The sequence below is a fragment of the Corythoichthys intestinalis genome, chromosome 10, assembly GCF_030265065.1.
Source record: "Corythoichthys intestinalis isolate RoL2023-P3 chromosome 10, ASM3026506v1, whole genome shotgun sequence".
NCBI classification, from domain to species: Eukaryota; Metazoa; Chordata; class Actinopteri; order Syngnathiformes; family Syngnathidae; genus Corythoichthys; species Corythoichthys intestinalis.
Window position 1 is genome coordinate 31,686,770 of NC_080404.1, and position 18,184 is coordinate 31,704,953.

The 18,184-nt window shown below is 38.7% G+C and overlaps 1 protein-coding gene across 8 annotated transcripts in view; it reads right to left on the minus strand.

Moving 5' to 3' along the window:
- Positions 1-3,766: 3,766 nt before the first annotated feature.
- The window catches only part of ctbp2a (C-terminal binding protein 2a), a 146,072-nt gene continuing 131,654 nt past the window's right edge, over positions 3,767-18,184 (minus strand). For 2 of the 8 annotated variants that reach the window (XM_057847616.1, XM_057847609.1), the window contains 7 exons: positions 17,593-17,799; positions 14,243-14,457; positions 9,020-9,150; positions 8,813-8,940; positions 8,605-8,722; positions 5,001-5,081; positions 4,607-4,748 (listed from right to left, as the gene is read on the minus strand). In XM_057847616.1, coding sequence (XP_057703599.1) covers positions 5,015-5,081; positions 8,605-8,722; positions 8,813-8,940; positions 9,020-9,150; positions 14,243-14,457; positions 17,593-17,799 — 866 coding nt within the window. In that variant the 3' untranslated portion in view covers positions 4,607-4,748; positions 5,001-5,014. Of the gene's footprint in view, positions 4,749-5,000; positions 5,082-8,604; positions 8,723-8,812; positions 8,941-9,019; positions 9,151-14,242; positions 14,458-17,592; positions 17,800-18,184 lie in introns of all 8 variants that reach the window. The other 6 variants (XM_057847612.1, XM_057847614.1, XM_057847608.1 and 3 more) reach the window with 5 other exon arrangements.

Genomic DNA, 18,184 nt, shown 5'->3' on the forward strand with positions numbered 1-18,184 from the left:
AAATATATGAAAAAGAAAATCTCGACCACTCCTTGATGTCTGCGATTTCTGCATCGCGACACTTGTTATATTACCATGTTTCACCCATAAAATCCAGCTGTGGCCATTCACAGCTGTGTCTTGCCAGTCAGTATGCTACATTAATTACATTACTTTAAATACCGTATTGGCCCCAATATAAGATGGCCCTGATTATAAGACGACCCCCTCTTTTTCAAGACTCAAGCTTGAAAAGACTTTTTGAACACCAAATTAATTTTTGTACAGAAAATAATTACAGTACATCTGAAACAAATGATTATAACAATATATTTGAGAGAAAAGGCATGTTATTTTGCCTCATTCAAATCTTAATATCTGAACATTTAAATATGTAAACTAATGTGCAATCACATTTGTAAATGAATGGCTTCTGGTTTTTGAAATTCAAATAAACCAATCTATTGTGATAAAACAATAAAATTGCAATAACTGCATTAACCATCAAAGTGAAGTCTAACTGTAACTAAAGTTGAAACAAATCTAAATAAGGAAAAACTTTGCAATAAAATAATGCAAACTGGTTAAACTTGAGAGTAGCTGAGATCTGTCATGACAGAACATTGCTTCAATGATATCTGGTGCCATCTAGCGTCGTGAATGGGTATAATGTCTAGACGGCGAATATTAGACAACCCACACTTTTTCAGTCTTATTTCAATGCAAAAAAACACCGTCTTATATTCGGGACAATACGGTGCTTTAATTCTGCTCTTTCATGTTCTCACCTCCAAATCGGGTTTCGCTGTTTAAAATTTTTTTTGTTTTAAAAGCGCTCCTGTTCAAAAATTTTCTCAGTACTCACCAGAAAATTGAGATTTTAAGCTTTCCAATGATGTATCACACATGCATATAGGACAATTTTGAAATTTGGCCAAATTGGGGGTCTCAGAAAGGAACTTCAAGTCACCGGAGTGTTTTCCGGCATATATATATATATATATATATATATATATATATATATATATATATATATATATATATATATATGCGACGACCTGCTCGAAATAGGACGATTTATGACAGCGCCGCAGTTTCTTGAAGATGGAAATGATAGAAAAATATGAGCTTGGTGTGCGCATCCATGAACTGGACTGGCTTGACAATACGGCCGTAGAATGTCTACGATCTTGTTGGTCCTCCTCCGACCTCCGTTTGCCAGTCTGTATAAGTTAATGTGAATTATTATTGTGGTAACATCGCCGAAGAAATCGCCAGCTTTGTCAGTTTTTTTTTTTTTTTTTAAATCAATTATTTCAGAACTTGTGCAACACAACACGCCTACTGTCCGCCGCAGTTGACTGCAACAACAAAACATTAAAAGAGAAAGTAAAATCTCTACCTCACCTTTCGGTACGTTCAGGTACAGCAAGCAAAACACGTCTGCCACATTAGAACCCGATTCGTTACATTATTACAGGAATTATTATTTTACAGTCCCTGACAAAAGTTGTCGCTAATCCATTTTGTAGAAACAATTGCTAATAACCTGACTTTTAATTATCTAATTGATTTCAGAAATGGCTCATATGATCATCCCAAATGATGTTGAATGTACAAAAAATATATTTGTTTCACTGAAAAAAGATTTATCATTTAATGAAGACATAAATGTCAAATTTTGGCAGGAAAAGTTTTGTCGCCTACAGAAATTAGTGTGGAAATCAAACAAAAAATGTACTACAAAAATATGTTACATAACATATGGTGCTGTGAGATCTAAATTTAATATTTTGTATGACTTCCATGGGCTTCAGCAAGGATTCATACAATTTATTGATGAAGTCATCAGGAACATCAAAGAAAGCAGTCTTGCATGCCTCCCAGAGTTCATCAACATATTTGGGTTTCGTCTTCCAGGCTTCCTCTTTCATCCTGTTCATGTCTGGTGACTGGGCTGGCCAGTTCTAGAGGATCTTGATCTTCTTTGCCTTTGACTTTGAGGTAGAAATTGAAGTATGCAATGGAGCACCATTCTGCTGCAGAATTTGTCCCTTTTTATGGTTAGAAATGTACAGTGAGGATAACAAGTATTTGATACACTGCCAATGGGTTTTTCCATTGGCAATGTATCAAATACTTGTTCTCCCCACTGTAAGCGGCAGCTAAGATTTGTTGATATTTCAGACTATTAATGTTGCCTTCCAACCCTGCAGATCTCTCACACACCCCTATACTGGATGTAACTCCACACCAGGATTTTGCTACCACCAAAATTCACTGTTTTCTGAGTGAATCTTAGATCCATGCAGGCTCCAGTAGGTCTCCTGCAATATTTGCAGCGACTGTGGTGTAATTCAATGGAAGATTCATCTGAACAACACTTTAAGGAACCAACCAGCAATATGGCAAGGCATATTGTCAACTGTTGCATCCATCCACGAGCCCCTCGGCTTCTCGACTCCTTATGTGCTCAACGGGAAAGGGGTCTTGCAGGAAATGTGTCACCAAGGTATCGGTTGTGATGACCACCTGCCAGAATCAATAACACCAAGGTGGGAGAGCTGGCAACGTGCCTTGGCTAACCTTGAGCCACCACCGGCTCTTTCCAAAAGGGGGACCTGTATGGAACAAAAAGATGGCGTCGCGTGCAGTTGATGACATTGTGCTGGACATTGATGAACAATTACCCAGAGGTTAATGGAGCTAAGAATTGTGGTTATTTCATTGTTGAAAATTATTCGTTTGATGTAACTAGTATGCATAATTTTGGTGGGAGTGTAAATAACCAAAGCCTAATTCTTCTGTCAACTGAACGTCTTTTATTTTGTAATTTGCTATTACTTCCTGTTACACTTTTATTTTGGTATACTTCCTGTTCCGTGTGTTTTACAATGTTTGTAACTTGAAGGCGGGCCAAAAGGAGTGACGCCGAACTGTGTGAGTTTGTATGTAGTCTAGCGGCCCCTCTGGAAGAGGAAAAGCTTACGGTGATCCTGGTGATCGTTTTGTTTTCCAAGGTAAACGGCTTTATTTTCTTATGGTTCAAGGGAACGGTTTTGCAAGGTTTGACAATAAAAGACACCAAATCATCAGTCAAGTCTCACCCTTATTCGGAGCGGGTCTCCTACACATAAAAAGGGACAAATTCTGCAGCAGGTTGGTGCTCAATCACAATCTCTACCTCAAAGTTCCTCAAGGCGAAGAAGATCAAGATCTTCCAGGACTGGCCAGCCCAGTCACCAGACATGAACAGGATGAAAGAGGAAGCATGGGAGACGAAACCCAAATATGTTGATGAACTCTGGAAAGGCATGCAAGATTGCGGTCTTTGATGTTCCTGATGACTTCATCAATAAATTGTATGAATCCTTGCCGAAGCCCATGGAAGTCATACAAAATATTAAATTTGGATCTCACAGCACCACTACTTAATTCCCTTATGTTATGTAACATATTTTTGTATTTGAAGTACGTTTTTGTTCAATTTTCACACTACTGTCTGTAGGCGACAAAACTTTTGTCTTGCCAAAATTTGACCTTTATGTCTTCATTAAATGATAAATCTTTTTTTCAGTGAGACATATTTTTGTACATTCACCATCATTTGGGAGGGTCTTAGCTTTCATATGAGCCATTTCTGAAACCAATTGAATAATTAAAAGTCAGGTTACTAGCAATTGTTCCTACAAAATGGATAAGCAACAAGACTTTTGTCAGGGATTGTATTATTTATTATTCCGATTTTTATTTATAATTTATTTGTTTTGCTTTGTGTAATTGCCATTTGTAATAGTACCAGCGGTATTTATTAAGGATTTAGTGAAGGTTTTCGACCTGTGGAAGGAATTAATGGAATTATAACGTATTCTTATGGGAAAATCCTGTTCGACATACGACCATTTCAACTTACAAACAAGGTCCTGGAACGAATTAACTTCGTATGTAGAAGTACCACTGTATTTTCCCTGTTGCGGCTGCAAAGCTGATGTTAAAAAAAATATTCCACCAACAACACTTATCATCAATCAGGACAGCATGTATTTTTATTTGTGGTTTCCAGCTGCACCTTATGTTATACTTTATGTTCACCTTGTACAAGAACAAACACAGTCACGCAAAAAATAATGGTAAAAAAAAATTAGAGGGAGCGGTCACATGATTAAAAACATTCAATAACCAAACTGCACATCAACTAAATTTGACACGTAGAAAAAAAAAAAAAAAAAGAGGGAAAGAAATAATGCAGATTGGTGTCAATCGAGATACGGCTTGTTGTTCTGTACTACTTGCTAGCTCATGACAATGCAAATATAATTTACGGAATGATTTTGTCTTAAAATGCTTTATTTTTTTCTAATGAGGAAGATTCCTGCTAAAAAACACACGAGTAACACTTGCAGAAACAGAACAACACTTGCAACACAACATTGAAAGAAGGAAGAAAAAAAAAAAATCAACACCAGACATGTTTGTTGCCGGAATGAAGGAAATCTCGAAGGAAAAATGGGGTAAATTCCGTCCTAAAAGTTCAGGAGGGATGTGACAGTCTCATCTGTCGCCGGGCGGGCTTGGCGGTGGCTCACGGCTCGCTCATGTGCTCTCTGCTGGGGTCGCCGTGTTTGGAGGGCTGGTTGGGGGAGGTGGCCTGGGACGCATGGGTGCCCGGGGGCAGCGTGTGGGCGATGGGCACTCCGCCGGGCAGAAGCCCCTCAAGCGGTCGGGGGATTCCGCCGGGTGCTACGCCCCCCACCACGCCAGGAGGGAACCTGTTGACACGGAAAAAGGCTTCAACAAAAATATTGAACACGTACAGAATGCTTTTTGCTTAGGAGCCAGGTGTCCCAACACTTTGGTCCACGACAATTTTGGGAAATCAAGGGTGAATTCGGAAGGGAGTGGAGGTATGGTGCAATACAATTGAAGTAAATGTAATACACACTAAGGCTGACAGGGGGAGTTTTTTTTGGTTCGGTTTTGTTTTAGGATTCATGATAACCAGCCGGGATTGATCCATTTACCTGCTTTTTGAGCTTTAGGAATATATTTTGTCGTGCATCCCCCCCGTTGCTACGGCGTGAACCATGGTTTGGTTGACTCGGCTGCATGTGAGAAAAGCACTTCAGTCAAGAAACGGCCCACATGGAAACTCCAAATGCAAATGACACCTCCTCATATTTAAAACACATTTTTTAACACATTTTGAAGTTCACTTCCTTTAGGCTAGGTTCATACAAAGGGTGCGACAAAATATCGAAATGGTGATACAGTGGGGCAAATAAGTATTCAGTCAACCACCAATTGCGCAAGTTCTCCTTCTTGAAAAGATTAGAGAGGCCTGAAATTGTCAAAATAGGTAAACCGCAACCATGAGAGACAGAATGTGGGAAAAAAACCCACAATCACATTGTTTCATTTTTAAAGAATTTATTTCCAAATTAGAGTGGAAAATAAGTATTTGGTCACCGACAAACAAGCAAGATTTCTGGCTGTCAAAGAAGTCTGACTTTTTCTAACCAGGTCTAACGAGGCTCCACTCGTTACCTGTATTAATGGCACCTGTTTTAACTGATTATCGGTATAAAAGACACCTGTTCACAACCTCAGTCAGTCACACTCCAAACTCCACAATGGCCAACACCAAAGAGCTGTCGAAGGACACCAGAGACAAAATTGTAGACCTGCACCAGGCTGGGAAGACTGAATCTGCAATAGGTAAAATGCTTGGTGTAAAGAAATCAACTGTGGTAGCAATTATTAGAAAATGGAAGACAAACAAGACCACTGATAATCTCCCTCGATCTGGGGCTCCAGGCAAGATCTCACCCCGTGGCGTCAAAATGATAACAAGAACGGGGAGCAAAAATCCCAGAACCACACGGGGGGACCTAGTGAATGACCTACAGAGAGCTGGGACCACAGTAACAAAGGCTACTATCAGTAACACAATGTGCCGCAAGTGACTCAAATCCTGCACTGCCAGACGTGTCCCCCTGCTGAAGAAAGTAAACGTCCAGGCCGTCTGCGGTTCGTAGACGAATGCAACCAAAATAGAACTTTTTGGTAGAAACGCAGGTTCTCGTGTTTGGAGGAGAAAGAATACTGAATTGCATCCTAAGAACACCATACTCACTGTGAAGCATGGGGGTGAAAACATCATGCTTTGGGACTGTTTTTCTGCAAAGGGACCAGGATGACTGATCTGTGTAAAGGAAAGAATGAATGGGGTCCATGTATCAAGAGATTTTGAGTAAAAATCTCCCTCCATCAGCAAGGGCATTGGAGATTAAACGTGGCTGGGTCTTTCAGCATGACAATGATCCCAAACACACAGCCAGGGCAACAAAGGAGTGGCTTTATAAGAAGCATTTCAAGGTCCTGGAGTGGCCTAGCCAGTCTCCAGCTCTCAACCCCATTGAAAATCTGTAGAGGGAGTTGAAAGTCCGTGTTGCCCAACGACAGCCCCAAAACATCACTGGTCTAGAGGAGATCTGCATGGAGGAACGGGCCTAAATACCAGCAACAGTGTGTGAAAAGCTTGTGAAGATTTACAGAAAATGTTTGGCCTCCGTTATTGCCAACAAAGTATTGAGATGAACTTTTGGTATTGACCAAATACTTATTTTCCACCATGATTTGCAAATAAATTCTTTAAAAATCAAACAATGTGATTTTCATTTTTTTTTCCACATTCTGTCTCTCATGGTTGAGGTTTACCCATGTTGACAATTACAGGCCTCTCTAATATTTTCAAGTGGGAGAACTTGCACAAATAGTGGTTGACTAAATACTTATTTGCCCCACTGTATATCATGATACTTTGTATCCCAAAAGGTTATCGATATGCTCCTGCCAAGAATCAAGATGTCGTTTTAAAAAGGTGTCAATGTCTAAAAAAAATTAAAAAGGAACCAACAAGTTGCTACCAAAATCTTCTACCATAATACCCAGATAGCAGACAGACATTGAACAAACGTTGATTTTCCATCAAAATCATTAGTATGGTTGACATCAAAATTTTCGACGTCAAGTGACGTTGAAGCAACATTGTTCTGTAGTATGTCAGGCGATGGTTGGGTTAACATTGTTTGATACTTGATGAACTAATGTTGACAAATAGTTGATTTATGGTTGACGGGGAAATATGATCGAAAAGTAATTGAATTATGGATGAGCGGGCGTTTTGGTCGAAAACATAACATTGATTCAGCGTTGATCCAATATTATTAATAATCGAATTGACGTTCAGGTTTTGTAAGGATTTTAATGTTGAAACAACAGTATTAATTGAGGGTGCAAAAGTGACGTTGATTGAATGATATAAGATCAACAGCGGAATGTTGATCCAACATCTTTTCAACGTCGGTCTGCTATCTGGGTAGTGTCTGTTAACTCTAAGGGGCAGTTAACATGGCGACTCTGCGACACGAAGACGCAATGACTGTGTTGCGGCGTGGCCTCGCGTGCATATGGTGTCGGCGAAGACGAAAAATTCTGAATCCTGCCTCCAAAGTGGAAGAATTCGATTGCGGGGGATTGAAGGGGGCTTGCGCCGCATGCATATCAAAGGCCCCCACGGCGCGACACCGCGCCGATAACATCAGCACTCGTACACGTCACATTGGGCGTGCGCAGCGGTGCTACTAAACATTAAAAACAGCAAATATGGCAGAATGTCGGCTTTAATTTACTGTTTTAACAATACTTTTAAATTAAATATGTTGAATGTTTCCATTTTTGTGCCTTTTGAAGAGAAGAAAAATGCCATCGCTTCGAGTGAGCGGGCATATTTTTTTCCGGACTGAGGAACTTTGGTGGATCAGTGCATCATTCGCTGTCGCCTTGTAAATCTGCACTGCCCCCTGGGGCCTGGCATGAATACTACATCGTTTTCATGTGGAATTGCGACATTGTTCGAATGGAGGTGGGCCCATATAAATGTAAACATGAAATTTTTCGTCTTCTCGGAGAGTCACCATGTAAACGGCCCCTAAGGCTGCATTAACGGTGCTCGACGCCCAATCCATTTAGACTGGGAACGTTCGTTCATTCGAAACCAGAGCATTCACAGTCATTCTGCCGGATTTTCAGGGCATTTGCAGGTCACTTGCTGTTCATTTTAGGGCATTTTCTGTTCAGTTTGAGTCACTGCCTATTCATTTGGGTGATTCTTGGGTCACTTCCTGTTCTGTAACGCAAAATAAACAGGAAGTGACCCATAAAATACCCCAAAATCAACAGGAAGTAACTGAAAATCAACAGGTAAATGACCTTAAATGGCCCAAAATGACCTCACTGCCTGGCGTTGGCTGCCACTGACAGCCATAGACGTCCAATCCGTTTGAAAACGGATTGAACGTCTACTAGTGATAAACTCATTCCAATTCACAGCAGAAGGTTTTTTTTCTGTTTATTAGCTGTTTGTAGAATATGTTTGTCGGATCGAATTAGAGAAGGCAAGCGTTGATCTAACGTTTTTAGTAAGAATTTTTTCAACTGCTGATCTTTGTTTTGACAATTTTATACATTAAAATTTATAGGTTGTCTCTCATTGGAGGTTCCACTCTAGTCAGGGCCTTCTTCCCATTCCCCTCACACTGTACAGCCATGCTCTGGCCCTCCCACCTGTAGGCGGCGCCGTTGATCTCCGGGTGAGGTTGCGGCTGCTCCATCACACCCCAGGGCGCCGAGGTGATAAAAAACTCTTTGTTGACGCAATTTCGCAGGCTGTCGGGGATACGACCTGAACACGCAAAAAGTTCTTCTTTCTTTTTCTTTCTTTTTAAATATTTGACAGTCAATTTGTTTTGCTGGCAGGCCGTTTCTATCATACCCGTGATGGCTCGTCGAATTTCCGTGGCGGCGGCTTCGCGCATCTCCAGCGACGCCTGCTCGCTGTACCAGGCGGTGTGTGGCGTGCAGATTAAGTTGGGGGCGTCCTTCAGGGGACCTTGAGAAAAACTACAAAGTACAAATGTGTGAGAAATATTGGAAATGTATAGATGTCCACTAAGTTGGCTGAGGTCTTATTTGGACTGACCTAAAGGGTTCCGACTCGTGGACGTCGAGGGCGGCTCCACGTATTCTGCCTTCTTTGAGGGCCTGTGCCAAAGCCTTCTCGTCCACCAGGCCCCCTCGCGCCGCGTTCACCAGGAATGCTCCTTGACGCATCTGCAATACAAACGTTTGTTTATTTTTTTTAATAATGGGAAGAGTTTAACTAAAATATATGGATAGTTCTCACTAATAATAATCTAAGGGCACTTTTATGATGCTATAACAAAGCCAAAAGTATTGTATTCTGAAAAAAAAGAAACAAACAAACACAAAAAAAAAAGTTTTTTTATCGAATCTTTCAAAAGCAAAAAAAAAAAATTTTTTTTCCAGTTACAAAGTTGATATTTTAGGGTTCAAACTTGGGCTGTAAAACTATTAAAATTTTTAATCGAGTTAATCACAGCTTAAAAATTAATTAATCGGAATTAATTGCAATTCAAACCATCTCTAAAAATGCCACATTTTTCTGTAAATTATTGTTGGAATGGAAAGATAAGACACAAGACGGACATAAACATTCAACATACTGTACATAAGTACTGTAATTTTTTTTTATTATAACAATAAATCCACAAGATGGCATTAACATTATTAACATTCTTCTTGTTAAAGGGATCCACGGATAGGAAGACTTTTAGTTCTTAAAAGATAAATTTGAGTACAAGTTATAGTAATTTTATATTAAAACTCTTAATGTTTTCGTTTGAATAAAATTTGTAAAATTTTCAAACAATAAACTAATAACTCGCCATTGTTGACGTCGCCGAGCGGGACGTCACATGGGCTCCCTGCCGTTCTTCCGCAGTGTCTGTAACTACGTAAGGTAGTGATTGAAAGACACCACAAGGTGTCAATGTTGAGTTTTAAATTAATTAGAGCTCTAGCCAAGGCAAAGTCTGAGTAAGTTTTATGTATATTTTGCATAGCTATTTTGATTGGGAATGCCAGTTCTCTTTGCACTGAGCGCTTTTCTTTTTGTGAATATTATTTTTTTGAGAGATAGGAATATTATATTTGTTGTGCTTTCACTAAATGATACTGTAGTGACTTAACTGTTCTGCCCAAATGCATGATGGGAAGTTGGGCAACCATGACTGTCAGTGGTGGCTGCAAATGGTATACAGTATGTTCTGTGTTGTGCTCAATTAAGCGTGTTAAGAAAAAGATGGTCTCCTGGGAGGGATAGGAATATTATTTTTGTTGTGCTTTCACTAAATGATACTGTAGTGACTTAAATGTTCCGCACAAATGCATGATGGGAAGTTGGGCAACCATGACTATCAGTGGTGGCAGCAAATGGTATACAGTATGTTCTGCGTTGTGTTCAATTAAGCTAGTTAGGAAAAAGATCGTCTCCTGGGAGAGATGGGAATATTATTTTTGTTGTGCTTTCACTAAATGATACTGTAGCGACTTAACTCTTCCGCCCAAATGCATGATAGGAAGTTGGGCAACCATGACTGTCAGTGGTGGCTGCAAATGGTATACAGTATGTTCTGCATTGTGTTCAATTAAGCGTGTTAAGAAAAAGATCGTCTACTGTCATTCTTCCCCACGTCGTTCGACACAATAATTATATTTGTTGTGAAAGAGTTGCCAAAGCTTAAGCCAATAACAGGCGCAGTCCAATGAACGCCTGTGTCCACTCACATTTCTCTGCCTTTTCGCTCTCAATGTGCGAAAACGAAGTCATTGTAAACTGTTTGAGGCAACGCATGAACGGGTCATTCCGTGCATGCGTTAATTGCGTCAAATATTTTAACGTGATTCATTTGAAAAATTAATTACCGCCCGTTAACGCGATAAATTTGACATCACTAGTTCAAATATTGACTTTTTGACTTCTGTTATCTAATTTTCACCTTCACATTTTTTTCTGATCTTATTCTTTCAGTTTCAAAACTTTTGGCCGTGTTCTGGCACAGCCTCAAAGAGAGGCGTGTTGGCTTGTGAAAGACAGCCTACTAAAGCAACCCCAAATGATGCAGCCTTCAGGAAACGTGGGTAATTTGATGGATTATGATGCCACACTCTCTCCTGTGTCCAGATCAGAGCCATGTACTCCTAACTCCCCGAGGTTTATGGAGCGTACCAACCCTCTCAAAAACAGAGGGGTGTCCCTACAACTAGCACAAACAAATAGCACCACTTCGGGTCCATTTTGCAGTAAATGTGGGACTGCAAGTGACGCCATCACTCGAAATTAATATATTAATATTTCAAAATGAGAGCAGCACAAACGAAAAATTTTACAACACGAACTAGCAAAAAGATGCTAAGCTGCATTCGTGTTTTCCTTTGGATTTCTAACACATCGTTTCTTTAGGTAAAAGTCAACAACTTGGCATATTTTCCAATTTTTATTCATCAAAACTGACAGTGAGTCGTCTAGAATGACTTACAAAAGGCAAAAGTCCCCCCGCTTAGCATTACTTTAACTACAGGTATCAAAAAATAACGTGGCGAGAGGGTGGCATCAGAATCCATCAAAGTACACACATTTCCTGAAGGCAGCATCATTTGGGGTTGCTCTGATAGGCTGTCTCTCACAAGCCAACACGCCTCTCGTCGATGCCACACGCGCCGCCCCAGAACACGGACAAAAGCTTCGAAACTGAAAAAAAAATTGAAAGCGAAAAAAAGATCTGAAAGTGAAAAAAATATTTCAATGTGAAAAAAAATTATCTCAAAGTAAAAAAAAAAAAAAAAAAAAAAAAACCTAGAGGTGAAAATTAAATAACCGGAAAAAAAGATAATATTTGGACCTGAAAATATCAACTTTGTAACCGAAAAAACAAAATGTTTTTTTAGCTTAAACATTTTTTTTTTCTATCGTTTTTTTTCTCACCAGATTACAAAACTTTTGGCCTTGATTTAGCACCATAACTTTCACATTAGACCAATAGGACCAGGGTCCAGTTGGAAAGTTACCTTGCAACAACACTTGCAAATGACTTGTTGAAAAAGTTCCGTATTCACAATGCGCAAACCGAACTTTATGAGTAGCACCATGTGGACGAAAGGCCCACTCATTGATTGGACAAATTTAGAAGAGGAAATACCTCCCCCCTGGGAGGTGAGGGAGCGTTGCTGTAGCATAAGCGCAACCTTGTCCGCTCAAAAATCATGGGTAGCAGACCGCTTTAAGCGCACCCTGCTTTCGTTGCGTTTGTCGCGTTGGTTTGTTTGGTCCGAATTCTGGAATTCAAATGCGCGTTCATATTTACAAAACGAAGTGGACGATCTGGTTAAAAAAAAAAAAAAAAAAAAAAAAACTCTGGTCCGTTTAAAACTGACCAAACAGTGCTAGTGGGAAAGCGCCCTTAATTTTTTTTAAACACAAAAACAGCCATTTGCCTCAAATTCGCATTACCAAAAAACAAAAAAAAAATCTTTTATATTTAACACCATGCAACTGAAAAGAGGAAGACGTTGTTTTTGCTTAATAAAACTTGTTTTACATTTTGTTTTTTGCATTTAATACATACTGATTTGGACTTGGAAAAAATAAAACTTGTAGAAGTAAAATTAGGTGTTTTTGTTAGCAAAATGGAGAACAAACTAAAATACATGAACACAAAAAATAAGTATCTCCCAAATTCGTATATTAATATTTAAACATCATTAGATCATTTTTTATTATTATTATTATTTTATCATATATTTTAAAAAAAAATAATGAACAAGATTTTTTGTAATTTTTAATGTTAATTAAAAAGGGCAAAAGGTCATCATAACATATAACGTTTTGTATAAATATAGATGTGAACATGTGGAGATTCAAACTTTTGACTTTTTTACCAGTTTAAATATACAATCATAACATTTGAGAAATGTTAAAGTAAAGTAAAGAGCATACAGTAGCAGTCAATTTCCATTTCAACTCTTTTTGTCATGTTTCTTTTGTTTATCTGATTAAAAAAAAATGAAGGATACATTCCTTGTTTTGGACCTTGTTTTTGGGATTACATTTCAAAAAGTCAATTTGGAAATATTTGAATGACGTTTTGTCTTCTGAGGGAAAAAAACAAACTCCCTAAATTTGTAGATGTGTAGTTTTTACTGTATCATTACTTTGATTGCTGTCCAACAAAAAAACAACAATGCCAAATAATAATGAATGTCACTACATGATTTATGTTGGACCTTATTTTCTTGACTGGAAAACAGAAACTAGAGGTAGCGAGTAGAGTTGTTCCGATCATGTTTTTTTGCTCCCGATCCGATCCCGATCGCTTTAGTTTGAGTATCTGCCGATCCCGATATTTCCCGATCCGATTGCTTTTTTTTTTTTTTTTTGGTCCCGATTCAATTCCAATCATTCCCGATAATTTGTTCCTGATCATATACATTTTGGCAATGCATTAAGAAAAAAATGAATAAAACTCGGACGAATATACAGTATACATTCAACATACAGTACATAAGTAATGTATTTGTTTATTATGACAATAAACCCTCAAGATTGCATTTATATTATTAACATTCTTTCTGTGAGAGGGATCCACGGACAGAAAGACTTGTAATTCTTAAAGGATAAATATGACTTTGTATATTGTGACTAAATATTGCAATCTAGTGTATTTGTTGAGCTTTCAGTAAATGATACTGTAGCCATTTAACTGTTCTGCCCAAATGCATGATGGGAAGTGCAACCATGACTGTGCGTAGTGGTACCAATTGATATATCTTCTCTGCGTTGGGAAATAATTGCTTTGCATTGCTTCCCACGATATTTCTAATCGTAGGGAGAGGGATTGTAAGGCTTTAGCCAATTAAAAAAAGGTTCCAAAGGCTGCCAAAATTCCCTCTACTCATTTTACGCTGCCTTATAGCTCTACATATAGGTAAAACAACGCCATTACAGATTGAACGCGACAATGCATGAGTGGGTCGTGCAGCGCATGTGTTAATTGTGTTAAATATTTTAACGTGATAATTTTTAAAAAAAATTAATTACCGCCGTCAACGGGATAAATGTAATAACCCTACCTTAAGCCTAAACTAAAGACTCTGGTTGAGTGTAACATATTATGTCTGTAACGTTAAATACAATTAGAAAACGATTTAATAAAAAAAAAAATATATATATATATTTAAAAAAGGCATGTCCGATATTTTTTTGCCGATTCCGATATTTTGAAAATGACATGATCGGACCCGATCGATCGAAACATCTCTAGTAGCGAGTGCATGCGCATCATACCTGCTTGATGGTGAAGTCATTGATGAGGTGATGGTTGTGCTCGTTGAGGTTGCAGTGCAGAGAGACGCAGTCGCTCTGGTAGAGGAGGTCCTGCAGCGTGTATACGCGCTGCACGCCCAGCGAGCGCTCCAGCCCGTCCTGCAGGTACGGGTCGTAGAAGATCACGTTGAAACCGAACGCCTTGGCCCGCATCGAAACCGCTTGCCCCGCGCGACCTGGAGGGAGGGACCAGTTTTTAAGTTTGTTTGGTGAGCGGGGTTTTATTGTACTAAGCTTATTCCAGACCTGTCAAACATTTTACACCCTTCAAATTTAAAATTATACGCATAGAAAATAATATTGCAATTTCTGAGAAAATCTACAAACACACACAAAAAAAAAAAATTCTTGAAAATATGTTTTTCAAAATAGCAAATAAGTGTGGAGTACCCCTAAAATCTACATCCTCAATGACCAAAACTAAATTTCAAACAAAACAGTTAAAATTGAATTTCATTTTTTGAGTGTTATCTGTTCCATTACTGTCTCTTGTAACTAAGGATGGGAACCTCTGGGTAGCTCAAGCTACGACATGATTTGCTATACAAACCTCATGATAACAATGTCACGATATAGCGATACAATAATTATCGATACATGAGTCAGGAAATCATTCTAGGATATTCTACAATCAACAATCAACTAATAAACAGGAAAAAAAGAGTTATTTTCATCATTCTGCTGTGAATTGGAGTTAGTTCATCTCTAGTAGATGTCCAATTCATTTAAAACGGGAGGGTGGCAGCGTATGAATGATTTTGGGGGCATTTACAGGTCATTTCCTGTTGATTTTGGGTTACTGAAAAAGAAGTAACTGAAGAATGTCCCCAAATGAATAGGAAGTGACTCAAAATCAATAGGATGTGATCAAGATTTCAACTGTAAATGCCCCCCGCAAGACGTCCAGTCAAGCCAAAATTAAATTGGATGCCGAGCATCGTCAATGTCAGCCAGCGAGCTAATGTAGACACTATTGTAACAGAAGATTTTGGTTGCAACATATTGGTTCTTTTTATATATATATTTTAAAGACAGTAATTCTTTTTAAAACGGTACATCATTTATCAATATACTTTTGAGCTACAAAGTATCGCAATATAAAGTGGTTTGAAAAAGTATCTGAACCTTTTGGAATTTCTCAAATTTCTGCATAAAATCACCATCAAATGTGATCTGATCTTTGTTAAATCACACACATAAAAAAACACTGTCTGCTTTAACTAAAACCACTCAAAAATTTATAGGTTTGCATTATTTAATGAGGTTAGTATGCAAACAATGACAGAAGGGGTAAAATAAGTAAGTGAACCATCACATTTACTGTAATATTTTGTGGCTTCCCCCTGGCAGCTGTAACTTCAACCAGACATTTCCTCTAGCTGCAGATCAGTCTGGCACATGGATCAGGACTAATCTTGGCCCATTCTTCTCTACAAAACTGCTGTAGTTCAGTCAGATTCCTGGGATGTCTGGCATGAATCACTGTCTTTAGGTCATGCCAAAGCATCTCAATGGGGTTCAAGTCTGGACTTTGACTTGGCCACTTCAGAACGTGTATTTTGTTCTTCTGAAACCATTCTGAAATTAAATTACTTCTGTGTTTTGGATCATTGTTTTGTTGCAGCATCCATCCTCTTTTTAGCTTCAACTGTTTGACAGACAGCCACATGTTTTCCTGCAAAACATTCTGATAAACTTCTGAATTCATTCTTCCATTAATGATTCCAAGTTGTCCAGGCCCTGAAGCAGCAAACAGCCCCAAATCATGATGCTCCCTCCACCATGCAACACGGAGGGGATGAGGTGTTAATGTTGGTAAGCTGTTCCATTTTTCCCTCCACACATGACGTTGTGTGTTCCTCCCAAACAATTCAACTTTGGTTTAATCAGTCCACAAAATATTTTGCTAAAACTTCTGTGGAGTGTCCAAGTGCCTTTTTGCGAACATTATACAAGCAACAGTGTATTTTTTTTTTTTTAAATTTTTAGACAGCAGTGGCTTCCTCCCATGATCACCATTCTTGGCCATAGTTTTACATATAAATAATGTGTGCAGAGAGATACTGGACTGTGCCAGTGATTCCGATAAGTCTTTAGCAGACATTCTAGGGTTCTTTTTTTTTTTTTTTTTTTTACCTCACTGAGTATTCTGCGCTGAACTCTTGGCATCATCTTTATTGGAAGGGCACTCCTTGGGAGAGAAGCAACAGTGCAACACTCTCTTCATTTGTAGACAACTTCTCTGACTGTGGATTGATGAACATCCAGACTTTTAGAGATGGTTTTGTATCCTTTCCTAGCTTTATACAAATCAACAATCCTTGATCGCAGGTCTTCAGACAGCTCTTTTGACCGAGGTATGATGCACATCAGACAATGCTTCTCATCAAGAAAATTCTTACCAGGTGTGTGTTTTATAGTGGGCTGGGCAGCTTTAAACAACTCATCAATGATTGGACACACGCCTGACTTAAATTGTTTGGTTAAAATTGGTGTCAATTGCTCTTTAAGTCTCCTTAGTCAGAGGGTTCACTTAATTATTTTTTTTCCCCTTCTGTCATTGTTTGCATGCTATCCTCATTAAAATATGAAAACCTATAGATGTCTGGGTGGTTTTAATTAAAGCAGACACTGCTTTTACATTTGTGTGATTTTGACAAAGATCAGATCATATTTGATGGTGATTTTATGCAGAAATGTGAGAAATTGCAAAAGGTTCAGATACCTGTTCATACCACTGTATATCGCGGTACTTTGTAGCTCAAAAGGTTAGTTATAATCGATAAATCGTTTTAAAAAGAGTTACTGTCTTTAATCACTTTTTCGATCGGTCACACCCCTACTTGCAACTGCGGGAACATTTGTTTTAGGACACATATTTTAAATATTAAATTATTATTCATAGAGCATGTGTCCCACAACATGCATACAACCCCGTTACCACAACCTAATGCAAACCTGTTATGCATAGTGTATGATCAGAATAAGAAAAATAAAAAATGTTTTTTTTTTTTTTTTTTTTTTTATCAGCGGTAACAGCTAGCTTCAAAAAGCTAACAGTATGGATTTGCAACCACATTACCTGCAATCCGGTTACTTTGATTATTCCAAATATTGTAAACATCAAGTAAATGATACTATATTAAATCATCGATCTGTAAGCTGAGCTAATCAAGCCTTTGATGGTTTATTACCCATTAATATTGGATATGTTGTAGAAAACCAGAGAAGTTAAGGCTTATTTTGCAAGAATTTTGAAGCCAAAATGTCCTTAAATTCTGGAATATCCCACAGGTAACTGCCGAGCTCACCGAATCCGATGAGGCCGAGCGTCTCTCCCCGGATCCTGGCCGCCCCCGACGCCACCTCTCTGATCTGCTCCACGCTCTGGACCCTCGTGCCCTCCCGGAGAGCCTGGTACAGCCAGGTGTTCCGTCTGTACAGGTTGAGAATGTGACAGAGCGTCGAGTCGGCCGTCTCCTCCACGGCCGCCGAGGGAATGTTGCACACGGCGATGCCTGCAAAAAAACTTGTCATGGGATTCCGATTGTGTTTAACTCTTAGCTGCCACAGACGGCGATAAACGTCAGATCCATTTTGACTGGGAGAGCCACGTCTATTGCAGTCAATACTAGCTAGGCCTGTCACAATAACAAATTTTAGTAGGCTATATACTGTATCATAAATTATTGCCGATATGAGATATTTTTGTCAATTGTTTTAAACAAATCAACCACTATTGTAATGACAATGCATCCTAAGAATCACCCAATTATAAATACAATAAATTTTTATTCTTAAAGGGAACCTCGGACTTAAAGACTTGTAGCGTTTAATAAGCCACAATTGTTCTCTTTAACTAAAGTATGTCATTAGAAATACATACTAGAGGTGTGCAAAATT